The 13,734-nt window shown below is 29.7% G+C and overlaps 2 protein-coding genes across 2 annotated transcripts; one reads left to right on the top strand and one right to left on the bottom strand.

Moving 5' to 3' along the window:
- Nucleotides 1–1,055: 1,055 nt before the first annotated feature.
- On the top strand, nucleotides 1,056–3,813 carry LOC126659503 (transcription factor bHLH95). The gene is made up of 3 exons (XM_050352794.2): nucleotides 1,056–1,382; nucleotides 2,718–3,167; nucleotides 3,699–3,813. Exons 1-3 carry the CDS (start codon nucleotides 1,056–1,058, stop codon nucleotides 3,792–3,794), a joined length of 873 nt encoding a protein of 290 aa, XP_050208751.1. The 3' UTR covers nucleotides 3,795–3,813.
- A 6,093-nt stretch (nucleotides 3,814–9,906) lies between these two features.
- Nucleotides 9,907–11,782, bottom strand: LOC126661411 (U-box domain-containing protein 26-like). Its single transcript, XM_050355264.2, has one exon. It carries the CDS (start codon nucleotides 11,435–11,437, stop codon nucleotides 10,187–10,189), a length of 1,251 nt encoding a protein of 416 aa, XP_050211221.1. The 5' UTR covers nucleotides 11,438–11,782; the 3' UTR covers nucleotides 9,907–10,186.
- Between the last annotated feature and the right edge of the window lie 1,952 nt (nucleotides 11,783–13,734).

Genomic DNA, 13,734 nt, shown 5'->3' with positions numbered 1-13,734 from the left:
ATAATATCGACATATAAAAATAAAATATATACTTTTTCCAATAATATACATAGAAATTGTTTAATTAGAATGAAGCAGAAAATATACTATAAATATCAATTGATTTTCATTTAAAATAATAATCGGGAATGCCTATGTTATACTTTTCATAATTTAATTGTTTTCATGTAGCTGTCATGAATATAATTAACAAGCTTTTCTTTATAAATTCGGATGAATTGCCTCATAGTCGAATGATATCAAAAAGATATTAGATATGTTTGGTTATGTGCAAAGTGATGTGGGACCGTGGGGCCATCATTTATATGGACCCACATGAAGGAAGATGAGAAGAGATGATAATCATTTTCTCTTCTTTTTTTGAACTAAAAAACAAGGAAAATTAAAGGTTATAATTATAAAAAAATTAAAGGTTATTAGTGATATTTTTTTAAAAAAAATTGAATAATTTGTTAGTATGAAACTCTTATAGCTTAATTTTAAATTTATTTGTTACAATATAATATATTCTATTAATTTTATTTTAGTAATTTTAAGTTTTATTTATAATTAATAAACTAATATTAAATAGTGAATATTAAAGTATTAAAATAATCTTAATAAGTAAACCTAGACTTTTAAATTATTATTGTTAGTGCATGTTATTTACTTAATTTATTATTTATAATTTAAATTTAAATTTAATTTTTACATTATATTATTTTGATTCATAATTTTAGATTTTAACTTTCTTATTAATATATTATTAGTTTCATTATTACTAAATTATTAAAATAATTATATTATTAAATACTACAAATAAAATTGTTAAAATAATTTTAATAGAGACTATTATTTTTTCATTGTATAAACTTTTAAGATAGATATATATATTGATATGATTTCCGTTGTTGTTTTGAAGCGTAGTAACGGCATTGCCTTATGATTGTATTTTGGCAATCTTCTCTTACGCATTTGGACTTTGCCTCCTTTTTATAAACGCCTCTTTGCCCTTCTTCTTCTTCACAAATTCCTATCTTTTTATTTATATATTCATAATCTTTCATATCATATCCATGTCTAAACAGCCCCATGATAATCATTTCTTTTGGGAAAATCAGACATGGGTAGTTTCGTCCACTTCTGATAATAATACTAGCACTACAGAGAAGAAGAAGAACATGGCTGATCAAGATTGTAATATTAAAAATAATAATAAGAAGAGAAAGATTATAATTAATGGGAAAAAAAGTGATCATAGTAGTGAAGAGAAAGAAGAAAAAGAAGGTGGTGGGGGTGAATCTGATCATGAAATTCATATTTGGACTGAAAGAGAAAGAAGAAAAAAAATGAGGACTATGTTTTCTAATCTTCATGCTTTGCTTCCTCAGCTCCCTCCTAAGGTAAATTAACCTAATTTCAAGATTCAAAAACTTAAGAGTTTTTATAATTTTTATCTTCTTTTTTGCATGCTAGCTTGTTTACTTGGTAACTAGGGTTTACATATATATTAATATATATTCTAGTTAGCATATTTGCAAATTTTGGAAGAACAAGCTATTGATTTAGCTTTTTAAAATTTATTTTGTTTTGTATGTATATGTATACAAAAATTTATTTTCTTGTTTCATGTGTTGATGCAATCTATTGATGAGTTTCCAAAGTAGAAAGCTTTTTAGCTTTAAGAAAGGAGAAATGTTTTTTTTTTAATTCTTGGATTTTGTATTTTTTTTGTTTGTTCTTTACTTGAGGGGATGATATTTCTTAGTTAATTACCTTTTTTTTCAGTTTTAAATCACATCATAAGAGTGAAATGTGATACTTTTGATTTCCATTTAGTTAGAGACAAAATTTTATATCAAATCTAAATACTCATACTAATGAAGTGAATTGGATCAGAAGCAGTTATATAAACCCTAGATGTCAAGTTTCAAATTCTGATAATTTTCTTCATTTTCTTCACAAATTGTTTATGAGATCAAGATTGCTAAACTGGAGTACTAATTAATCTGCTACAAAAAGAATTCAATTATATATGTTGGAAAGGCTCTAGCTAACTATTTACCTCTCATTTTATGAGTCTCTTCTTTTTACGTAAGTTCGGAACTTAATTTTAATGTTATATTTCTACTCGGACGTTTTCAAGGATGTTCGTATCGGTCATTTTAAGAGGACAAAAGAAAAAGAGTAATAGTTAATGTCGATTTATAAATTAAGTATTTCTGAATATCAAATATATATTAGGTTCATCAATAATGCACCTATTCAACAGATATTTTTCTAAGTTTGGAAATGTATTTATATATTTGGGAATTTAATTAGCATTACAAGATTTTCCAAATCTCAAATGTTGAATACTATCTATAGATAGCAAAACATCAGTTATATTACTATATTCTCCAATTTTGTTATGTTAATTTAGGGTTTAAAATATTTGTTTATGTGACAATAGAATAGTCTGAGTACCCCATATTATTCCGTCGGCCACATAAGCGATGGCTAATTTATCTGAATTCACTGAGTAACCTCCCGTTGTAAAGAAAATAGAGTTTAGTTACCAAAATGTAAACAATAAAATGATGGTGACCAATGTTTAAAAAGCCTATAATTCAGTAATGGATAGCAATTTCAACCCCTATTAATTTATGAACATGATTGGCTATATTATTTATAAATGAAACTTTCCAAAGTAATCTAGTAGTGAGATGTAATAATCTTATAATTAAAATTGTATGCAGGCTGACAAGTCCACCATTGTTGATGAGGCAGTGAACTACATAAAAACTCTACAACAAACTCTTCAAAAACTACAAAAACAAAAATTACAAAAGCTACAAGGTGGTGCAATTGCAACAAATTTGAATAATGAGCCACCACCACCATTGATAGCAGAATCTAGGGAGGCATTTTTAGCTGATCAGCAAGGATCTTTGTCCAATAATAATATTATTACAGACAACAATAATAATAAAATTGAAAGATATGATCCTGTGATGTTCCAAACATGGACTTCTTCTAATGTTGTATTGAACATTTGTGATGGTAAAGCACAAATTAGTATATGTTCTTCAAAGAAGCCTGGTCTCTTCACTACTATTTGCTATGTGTTGGAGAAGCACAATATTCAGATTTTGTCTGCTCATCTTTCGTCGGATTCGAATCGAAGCACGTACATGATTCAGGCACATGTAAGTTTTGTTTTACCAATTTTGTTTATTTTTGTCACGTGGCGATCAATTTTTACCGACTTTTATTGATTTATGTATTTATGGAAAGTTTTCAAGTAAAAATCAGCAAAAATTGATTACCACGTATGCATTTTTAAGCAAAAAATCGAGTGTCACATGCATTTTTTTATCAAAATTATAGCTAGGGTTTGGTAATTACATGGAATGTTGATATTTTAAAAGCATCTAAGGGATGTGTAAGAGTTCTGAAACTATTTCTTCTTTGCCAAGTTATGATGACCATAAAGTTTTTAGTTCTTAATTAGTAATTGATTAATAAATTTTGAATTAATTTGAATCAAATCATGCTCAACAAATATGAGAATTAGGTTTCTTGTTATTTCATTTATGTTAATTTGGCCTAGTTAGGCTATTAATTAGCTACTAGGTCCATGCATGTATGTATAAAATGGTAACTAAATGCAATCTTCTTAAATCATTAACTTATAAATTCAAATTTATTAATGTGTTATTTAATTCACCACTAAGCAGGTAAATGGAGGTTTGAATCAATTTGCAGAGTCAATTCCAGTGGAAGAAATATACAGAGAAGCTGCAAGTGAGATAATGTGCTGGGTATCTTCTTGATCGTCATACATTTGAATATACAAGCATGTATTTATATGCAGTATTTATCTTGATCAAATTAGGTAGGATATATAATTATATATATTGGGTTTTGGGTCACCATTGCAATCAATATATGTATAATGTCTAGAATTTCAGATGTTGTATTTTGATGATCATGTACTTTGAATGACATAATTAAGTTCTTAGTGATATAGTTTTTAGTATCATACAATTTTGAAGGTTGAAAAATGTTATCTTTATGCAAAATATGGAACTTCAATACTTATAAATTATTTTGCTTCATTTAGTTTAGGCAAGATGAATTTATCTAGCAAGACTTTAGCGTATTTGTCAAATATATTATGATTTTCAAATTTTATAGTTTGATTTTTCTTTTTATTTATTTCATGGTCATAATAGGAATAAGATTTAAATAGCAGATTGACCCTTCAACTTGTAATGGATAATTGACACATAAATAAATCTAGCCAAATAACCAAAAAAGACCAAACCATTCATAAATTTTTCAAAAAAATCCAAACATTTCAATTTTATTCAATTTTCCAAAAACGCATGATTTCGTTTTAATAATATACCCAACTATGTACTTTTACTCATGTGGCGCATACGTGGCGCTGGTGTGGCATGCCACACATCGCGCCACATATGGGTGTAAACGAACCGAACCGGGCCGAGTTTTGAAATGTTCATGTTCGACTCGTTTAGCGAATAAGGTGTTCATGTTCGGTTTGTTCAGTCGAGTTTTGAACGAATTGTTCATGTCCGGTTCGTTTAGATTTTATAGTGTTCATGTTCGGTTCGTGTTCAGCTTGTATTCGTTCGTTTATCCGCTAAACAAACAAGTTCGCGAACGAGCTCACGAACGAGCTTGGTAAGTACTAAACGAGCTCGTTCGCGAACAAGCCCGCGAACGAGCTCAATAAGTGTTAAACGAGTTTGTTCGCGAGCCCGCTCGTTTAGCGAATAAACGAGTGAACACGAGTTGTTAAACGAACAAACACGAATATGAGCTGAATAAAGTAAAAAAAAGAGGAATTTGCACAAAACACTCCTTTTTTTAATTTATTTATTCTAAATACCTCAATTTCAAAAGTTTACTTTTTTACTCTATTTTTCTATTATTTTTAGTTATACCTCAATAAGCAAAATAACTTATTTGTATTTTTACTCTCCTTCTTTTAAACACATGCATATCTCATTTTTTTTCTCTCTCTCCTTTTTCTCTTTCCTCTTTCTCCTTTTTTTTTCGTTTTTTTCTTTTCTCTCTCCTTTTTCTCTTTCTTCCTTCTCATTTTTCTTTTTCTTCTCTCTCTTCTTCTTCTTCTTCTTCTTCTTCTTCTTCTTCTCCTTTCCTCTGCAACTTCTTTTTTCGTTTTTCTTAAATCTGCTTTTTCTATTTTTCACATTATACAAATGAACTCCAAGACAAAAAAATTTGAATAAAAAAAAGTTTAAGAGATAATATGATGGTGATAGATGAGAAAGTTCTTCTTCTTCTTCTTCTTCTTCTCTTCTTCTTCTTCTTCTTCTATTCTTCTTCTACTTTTTTTTTCTATGTTGTTTTAAATTATTTTAGCATCGTTTTTTTGGAATTTTTTACAACTTTTTTTGAAAAAATCGTAATGTTCTTCATTAATGATATTTTGACCTGGTTTTCAAATGTTAAAAATTAATTTTAGAAATCGTTTGAAACTGTTTTCTCGAAACTGTTTTTATACTGTTCGAAACCTTTGTAAACGGTTTGAAACTGTTTTATACTGTTTGAAACTGTTATTTTTTAAATTGTTTGAAAGTGTTTTTTAGAAACTGTTTTAGACTGCTTGAGATCTTTGGAAACGGTTTGCAACTGTTTTATACTGTTTGAAACCTTTGTAAACGGTTTGAAACTGTTTTTTTGAAACTGTTATTTTTTATGTAAACGGTTTGAAACTGTTTGATACTATTTGAAACTGTTATTTTATAAACTATTGAAAAGTATTTTTTAGAATCTGTTTTAGACACTTTGAGACCTTTGTAAACGGTTTGAAACTGTTTGAAACTGTTCGAAACTGTTTTATACTGTTCGAAACTGTTTTTTGAAACTGTTTGAAACTGTTATTTTTTAGACTGTTTAAAAGCGTTTTTTAGAAACTGTTTTAGACTGTTTGAAACCTTTGTAAACAGTTTGAAACCGTAATTGAAACTGTACTTGAAACCGTTTGAAACTGTTTTTAATAGATTTTTAATGAGAACAAATAAATTAATAATTTATAGTTTTCTTTGTTTTTGGAGAAAATTATGATCGTTTGATTTGAATTTCCAGTGAAATATGAAGTAATTTGATTACGAATTAAAAATTCGAGCGGATCGGAAGTTATATTTGAAATTAGCAATAAAATTGTAGGATTTAATTTCTTGAAATGTTATAAGCTGAAGATTACAATTGATTTGTTGATTGTTTTTGAAAATAAATTGAAAAGGATAAAAAAAAAAGATGAAGAAGATGAAGAAGAAGGAGAAGGAACTGTGATGTAGAGTAAATATGGGGTATAAAAACAAAGCAAAAGAGTAAAAAAATAAACATACAACACGCAGAGGTAGACAAATAAATATGAACAATTAATGTTAACAAATGCTAATATTTCTGTTTTTTAGGTATTTTGCTAATTCTCTCTAAAAAAATTCTAATCAAGCTTGTTCACGAATATGAGCTGAATAAATTAAAAACACAATTATATAAATTAATTAAATTATGAATTAGTTCGGGAACACCTAATCGAGTTTCTAAACGAGTTTGTTCGTGAACTATATACGAGCTCGTTCACGAACTTGTTCACGAACTCTTAATCGAGCTTGTTCATGAGCTTGTTCACGAACTCTTAGCCGAGCTGTTCGTGAACGTAAATGAGTCGAACACCATTATTTTTATGTTCGGCTCGTTTATATTAACGAACATAAAATCAACTTCGAACTCGGTTCGTTTAGAATACGAACGAACATGAACCGAGCTCTTATCGAGGCGAACACCCGAACTGCTCGCGAACGGCTCGGTTTGTTTACACCCTTAGCGTCACATAAGTAAAATTGTGTAGTTTGGACACAATTGAAACAAAATCATGCGTTTCAGGATAAATTGGATAAAATTAAAAGATTTGGACTTTTAGAGGTCGAATTCGAGTTTTCAAAATATTTAGAGGTCGAAATCGATTCTCAAATTTTTAGAGGTCGAACTCGATTTCTCAAAGTCCAATTCTATTTACTTCGAGTTCGAGGTCAACTTTGAATTCTAAATTTTATAATCTAGTAGAACCCTAGGTGGAACGGATATAGATCTCAATTGCAAAAACAAAGATTTGATAACCAAACATTTTGGGCTCTAGATGACTGTAACAACAGGCCAGAGCCCAATTACTTTGTATGGTCAGCCTATTATTGTCCCAAATTTCCAAGAAATTGAGCTTCATTATACAAAATGAATGATAAGTCTGAGTACAACGTACCTTAAACATTCAAATATAAATGCATATATATCACAAATGACCTAACATGAGTACTCAGTACAGTACTACACTGTCTACGGCTATGAGTTTGAAGATGACATAGAGCCCAAGACTCGAGAAAAAACCAGCAACTTAGTCCTACAAGTACATGGAGCATGCATGACAGTCACCGGCTAGCCAGAAGATAAGTCGGCCGGAAACTTCTTTAAAATAATGAATTAAAAAGCTGAGTGGCTGATTTTGACTTGTGCACAAAGTACACCCATTAATGTTTTTTTGAGGTGATGGACTCAGACTGGCAGCACTCAACTTTGTGGAAGTGAACCTTAGAATTAAGTCTCATTCCAAAGGCAAAAATAAATTTATATATCCAAAATTATCATAAAATTGGTAATACAAAAATTGTGGCAGTTCTATTAATTTTGTGATAGATTTTGATTATATCTAAATTGTAAATAAAAAAATTGATAAAGAATCCAATTAACAAAAATAATGTACAATTTCTCAAGTTATTTTTATCAAAACATTTATGTTATTGATTTTTTATGACTTTTTATAGCATAATCAAAAGCTTGTGATTCTTTTTATCCACTTACGGACTAATTTATCAAAAAATTAATTTAAGAAAATATTTTATGTCTTTTTTGTATCAATTAGACCTTTAAAATTTTAATTTGTTGTTTGGATATAACTGATAAGAATGTAAAATTGTTATTACTCTTATAAATTTTGATTTAGGAAATATTTGTAGTAATTTTGGATATATTACTTTATTTTGTCATTTTTTAAACAGTTTATTTGAACTGACATTAAAAAAATTTGAGACTTTGCAATTCTCAAGGACTAACTGTAATATCAACTGAATATCACCTAATTGGTCATCATGCCAAAGTCCCTCAATAATTGTTTTAGTGATTTTGGTAATGAAATTTATGATAATGGAAGAAAAAAAATACTACTCATTAGTCATAGACACCCATGAAAATGATAGCCAAAATTTAGCTAGAAGTGATGAAGAAAGAAAAAGGATGAAAATGAGTGGGTGATTGCAATTTGCAATTTGCAAGGGAGCATGAATTAATGGGTGCCCCATAAATTATGATGAGTATGCTTCAAATTGATATTGATTTTGATTGCATAGAAGCAATTGAAAAATGGGTGGAAAATTCAACATTCAAAATTCAAAAAGGAAATAGAAAACATTAATGGTTGGGACCCAAATGTTGTATATGATAGAGGTATCAAAGACAAATGAATTTTGGTTTTGTTCCTAAGAAATGTGACTCAAAGGAGTAGAAACTAAAGTTGTGTTTGGAGACATGTGAGTACAATACTATACTATAGTAGCCATCACCAAAGTGAAAGAAGAATAAATAAAATAAAACCAAGCCATGTGGTTAGTCCATGAAATTGATTCCACCACCATGTGACTATATCATCTTTTTTTCATCTTCAAAACCACACTCCTCTTCCAATTTTGATCATGGGACCATACCATTCTTTGTCTTTGTTAGTGTTATTTTTGGTACTTTACATGCCAAAGTGAGAAAACGATCGGTTCGGTTAAAAAATTAATCAAAATTTGTATAAGTAATTTTCTTTTATTTTTAATCGAACTGAACTAATTAAACTTAAATTAATCAAAATTCTAAAAGAATAAAACCAAACTGATCAAATTTAAATAATTGAATTTAAGTCAATCAAAATTCTAAAGAATAAAATCAAACTGGTCGAAATAGTAACCGATAAAATAAAAAATAATTAATAAATTAACCAAATCTTATAATGGTAACCGAATAAAAATGTTATACTAACCGAAGATTTAATCATATTTATCAAAATATTAACCGAAGGTGTAAAATGCAGGGGTGTTTGTATGAATTAAACCTTAACAATTTGATGATGACAGAGTTGTTATTGGGCTAGACAATTAGACTGGAACGAGGAAGATCTAAGAAAAATTAGACAAAAAATGTAGCAGAAATGGTCCGGACTCTAGGGCACAACCTTCTAAATTTTGACTGAGTTTAACCATTTTTCAGTCATGGTCCCATTTTCGGCTGCCACTCTATGCGGCGGTGTCGTATTGGCTCCTTCCTATGCTAACTTTGCTATCTCTATTTTACTAGCTAGGGCTTAAAAAAATGTATACCAGCTGGGGGTGGAGCAAGATGATGAGATAAAGCTTCTACTTAATTTCCTCTTTTATACTTAACATTGTATTAAGTTATAAAAAAACCAGTGTTTTTTTTAAATAGTATTGGATCGGCTAGTTCATCTAGTTTTCACTACGAATCGGAAGTCAGTCTGGTTTGGTTCTTCATAAAAATTAAACTTTTAGGTCAATAACTTTCAATTAGTGAAAAATTTTTGAAAAATATAAAACTTATCTTTGAAATTGTAAAATATTTGATTAATATTAACATTATAAAATACATTATACTTCTTAATTTTATTAAAATAATTGATATATATTACTGAAATAAATTTTGTAATTGAGAAACCCTAAATAAAGAACTCTTTAGTGGAATTAAACAAAACTCAAATATAATTCTTGAGTTACAATTTACAAAGCCATATGTCATCAGTCAAAAAGACCAAATCTGCCATACAGAAAAAGATTTAGCCAATTCAACCCGTAAGAAATGAGATTATTATAACACTAAATCAAAATTAAACATGAAATTGAAAGAAACTATTCATTGCCTTCCAAATAAAACTTTGTTAAATGCAAAAATTACATACAAATTGCAATCTCCTTTTTTTTTTTTTTTTGAATAAATTGCAATCTCCTTTTCTCTCTCTATATATACCCATCTAAAATCTTAATTTCATTTTTTCTGGTAATCTTTTTAACTAACTAAAAATTTCAAAAAGAATTTAAAAAAATTGAAGAACAAAAATTAGAATTTAAAACGGAACAACTTCACTACAAACAAAATCATCAGAATAACCAGAAGAATCCTCCGGCCAAGAATCCCTAAGCAATTTCAATAACATCTGAGCCTTCCTCTTCGCCCTATCCGTACAATCGGACTGCACAAGTAACAAAAGCTGCGTCAATATTCCGGCGCACACCGCCTCTCCCTGACTCTTCTCCGACGCCGTACACAGCGCCAATAACGCCCCCGCCGCGTATTCCGTCGCTCTATCGGAAATTTTCAATATCGTCTTGACTAATAACGGCACAGTCAAAGCATGCTCCGCGAATTCCGATACACCGGCCGGAACTCTGCATAATAACTCAATTGTCGCTAAAGCTCTCTCCGCGTCGCATTTATCGAAATCCGCCAGTCTGTCGATTAACGTCTCCGCGGCGCCGGCGGCAACAGCTTTATGCCGCGTTTGCTTGACTAGACATAAAGCGAACAGCGCTTTAATTCCGATTTTAAGCGCGCGAGGATAGTTTGAGATCGGTTTTTTTAATAACTCGATTACTCCTTCGAATATCTCGTCGCTATTGCTGATTTCCGCTCGGAGATCGGACGATTTTGTTCCGGCGATTGCCGTTTCGATTAACGAAGCTGAGTTGACTCGGACTTCGATTGACGAGTGGAACAAGAAATTCGTTAAGGAATTAATAATCTCCGTGTTCGTCGCTATACATACGCATTCTGACTCAGTGAGTGGAAACATAACGAGGAGAGCAATAGCTTCGTGAGTTAAATCCGACGAATCCGATGAGAAATTCGCGAAGATTAGGTTTAAGAGCAGACCGGAAACATTGTGCGAAGCTATAATAGACCGATTCTTCTCCGAGTCACGAGCGAGTGATTTTAGTCTCCGAATAGCTGAGAGCCTCGAGTGATTCGTTACCGAAACAGAAACCGCTTGGTTTAATAAAGAACGAACCAGACTCGGTTCGGCCGGTTGTTTTGGCGTCGGGATACGCTCGACGCCGAATGAACGGTTAGCGACGCACCAGTCTTGGATTAATCTACGGAGAGTGTGGTTTGGTATGAGAGTGAAGTCGGCGAGAGGAACTCGAGTGACCGGACATGTAGTGTTGCCGGTTGCCACCCATGACTCAATGCTGGAACGGTCGTAGGTTTGACCGGTGCCGACGATGACCGGGTCACGCATGAGCTCAAGTGAAATCGGACATCTGAAGTGATAAGGTATTTGAATGTTTAAATCCAACGGCTCTAAACTTGCTGGCATTTTCTAGATTATTTTCTTGATTTCAAGAACTCAAAACATAAAACAAACGAGTTTCTTGAACTTCAAGAATCCAAAAACAAGAACTGAGAGGTTCGTTCTTGATTTTCAAGAACTCAAAACATATAAACAAACAAGAACAAAGATGTTCTTGGTTCTTGATTTTGAAGAACTAAAAAACAAGAAAGAATAATAATTTTGTTATTGTTGGAGTTGATATAAAGAATAGAAAAACAAGAAAGAAAGAAAGAATAACAGAGAAGAAAGTCTGCAAATTCTGTTTAAGATTTGTTTGGGTTAGGAATTCTCTTATATTATAGAGAGAGAGAATAGAGAGAGAGAGTGGTAGTGGGGGTGGGGGCTAGGGGGGGTTATCTGACTGTGTTGGGCACTCGTGTGGTGCCAAATTTTTCCTGCTTAGAATTAGTTGGATATGCGTGTGTGTGAATGAAAGAGAAGCCGGTCAAATGAAATTGGGTGAGAGGTCCCACTCATTTTCTTTTCCTTTCTTTTCTAGTACCTCTTAAATCTAACTTCTCTTTACATCAAACTAGGTTTAATTACTTTTTTTTAATTTTTATTTATTATTTACTGTTATCATGATTTTGATTTGATATCATTAATTATCCTTCAACGTAACAGATGTAATTATTACTCCTTCCTCTAATTTAAATTCTAAAATTAGACTATTTAGCTATTTTAATTAATTATTTGTTTTTTGTTTTTAGAAAAATTAAAAATTATTTTTTATTTTTTATTTGAGTTGTCGCAATTTTTATGTGTTTACTAGTATTAAATTATAGGTCATTTTCTAAATTTAGTAAATAATTTAAAAATTCTAATCATATTTATTACTAATAAATCTATATGGCAATTCCATATGAATTAATGGCTTCATATTTTAATATAAGATGATAAAAAACTTAGTCATTGATGAGAAATTCTTAGGTAGACTCGGTCTATCACGTCATCTGTAGACCAAACCTATCACATTATGACACATCATTAAAATGATGGCAATCTTGTAATATTACTATTCAAAGGTGTAAATAAATAAAAAACGAATTTACAAGATTGCCATCATTTTAATGATGTGTCATAATGTGATAGGTTAGTCTACGGATGACGTGGTAGACCGAGTCTACATAAGAATTTCTCGTCATTGATACGCTATTTATATATTTAAAGTTATAAAAAATAAAATTTAAAAAATAGAGATAAAGATTAATTTAAACTAATTCAATTATATTTTTATATTTATTTATATTTATTTAAACGATCTATTATTTTAAAACAGAAGGAGGAAATATCTTTCATTTATAAAATAGTTGAACCAAATGTCCATGTAGTATTTTAGTCCAAAAATTAATTCAATGGAGTTGAGGGAATTAATTTGGTCCTCTTTTCAACAAAAGTGCATATTTTTTGTTTATTTATTAATGATGAAAAGAGATAGAGTAATATATTTTTGTATTTTTTAAAGTCTTAATTTTGGTTGTGCTATTAAATTATTGAATGAATGTTGACGCCAACAACATTATGTTAATAAATCCTTTACAGTCTGGTAGTGTGTCAAATCTTGTGGTGGACATAAAAATGGACAAAAAATTAGATCATTCAATCTTTTCCCGTTAATATAAGCTTTTGCATTGCACCTCCTAAAAGGGTAACACGAACTTCTTTTACCAATTTGAATCATTGCAATGCATGTCAAGGTTAAATTTTTTTTTTTTTTCGTTTTCCTAATTATTTTGAATTGCATTACAAGTAACTTTTCATTCTATTAACAGATTTTAGTTTTACATTTATTTATTCTTTCATTCATTGAAGATCTTTCGTTTTTTTATTCATGGGACCCAAATATACCAGCATGAGTTGTATATAAAAGATCAAAAAAATAATAAATTCTCATTTTAATAATTAAATTTGAGATTCAAAATCTTATATGTATATTTACAAATGAAAATTATCAATTAGACCTTTCACAAATTCTTTATAAATAAAACTATACTACTGATATTCCTCAAAGATAAAAAAAAAATTACTTTTAGTTTCTCATAAAAGAAAATAAAATATTAACATTTATTAAGGATAAAATTATTAAAATATCCTTGTAGTTTTATCATATGAACTTTGATTTACATTTGAAAATTTATGTCATTTGAAATTTTATTACGTATATTTATGTGGCGTCTATTATGTACAAACTATAAAATTCTAAATGAGTTGTAGATGAGTGTAATAACCAATATTCGAATCAAATTTATTTATCAACAACTATATTATATTTATAATATATA

This window comes from Mercurialis annua, linkage group LG8 (assembly GCF_937616625.2).
Source record: "Mercurialis annua linkage group LG8, ddMerAnnu1.2, whole genome shotgun sequence".
In the NCBI taxonomy this organism is placed as follows: domain Eukaryota; kingdom Viridiplantae; phylum Streptophyta; class Magnoliopsida; order Malpighiales; family Euphorbiaceae; genus Mercurialis; species Mercurialis annua.
Note: the sequence above shows the minus strand (reverse complement) of the source record. Positions and strands in the feature narration are given on the sequence as shown.

Bases quoted from the DNA above. Each gene is read 5' to 3' on its own strand.
- LOC126659503 (XM_050352794.2), top strand. From the start codon at position 1,056: ATGTCTAAACAGCCCCATGATAATCATTTCTTTTGGGAAAATCAGACA. The intron at 1,383-2,717 runs GTAAATTAACCT...AATTGTATGCAG, and splicing joins TTCCTCAGCTCCCTCCTAAG to GCTGACAAGTCCACCATTGT. The intron at 3,168-3,698 runs GTAAGTTTTGTT...ACCACTAAGCAG, and splicing joins CGTACATGATTCAGGCACAT to GTAAATGGAGGTTTGAATCA.
- LOC126661411 (XM_050355264.2), bottom strand. From the start codon at position 11,437: ATGCCAGCAAGTTTAGAGCCGTTGGATTTAAACATTCAAATACCTTAT.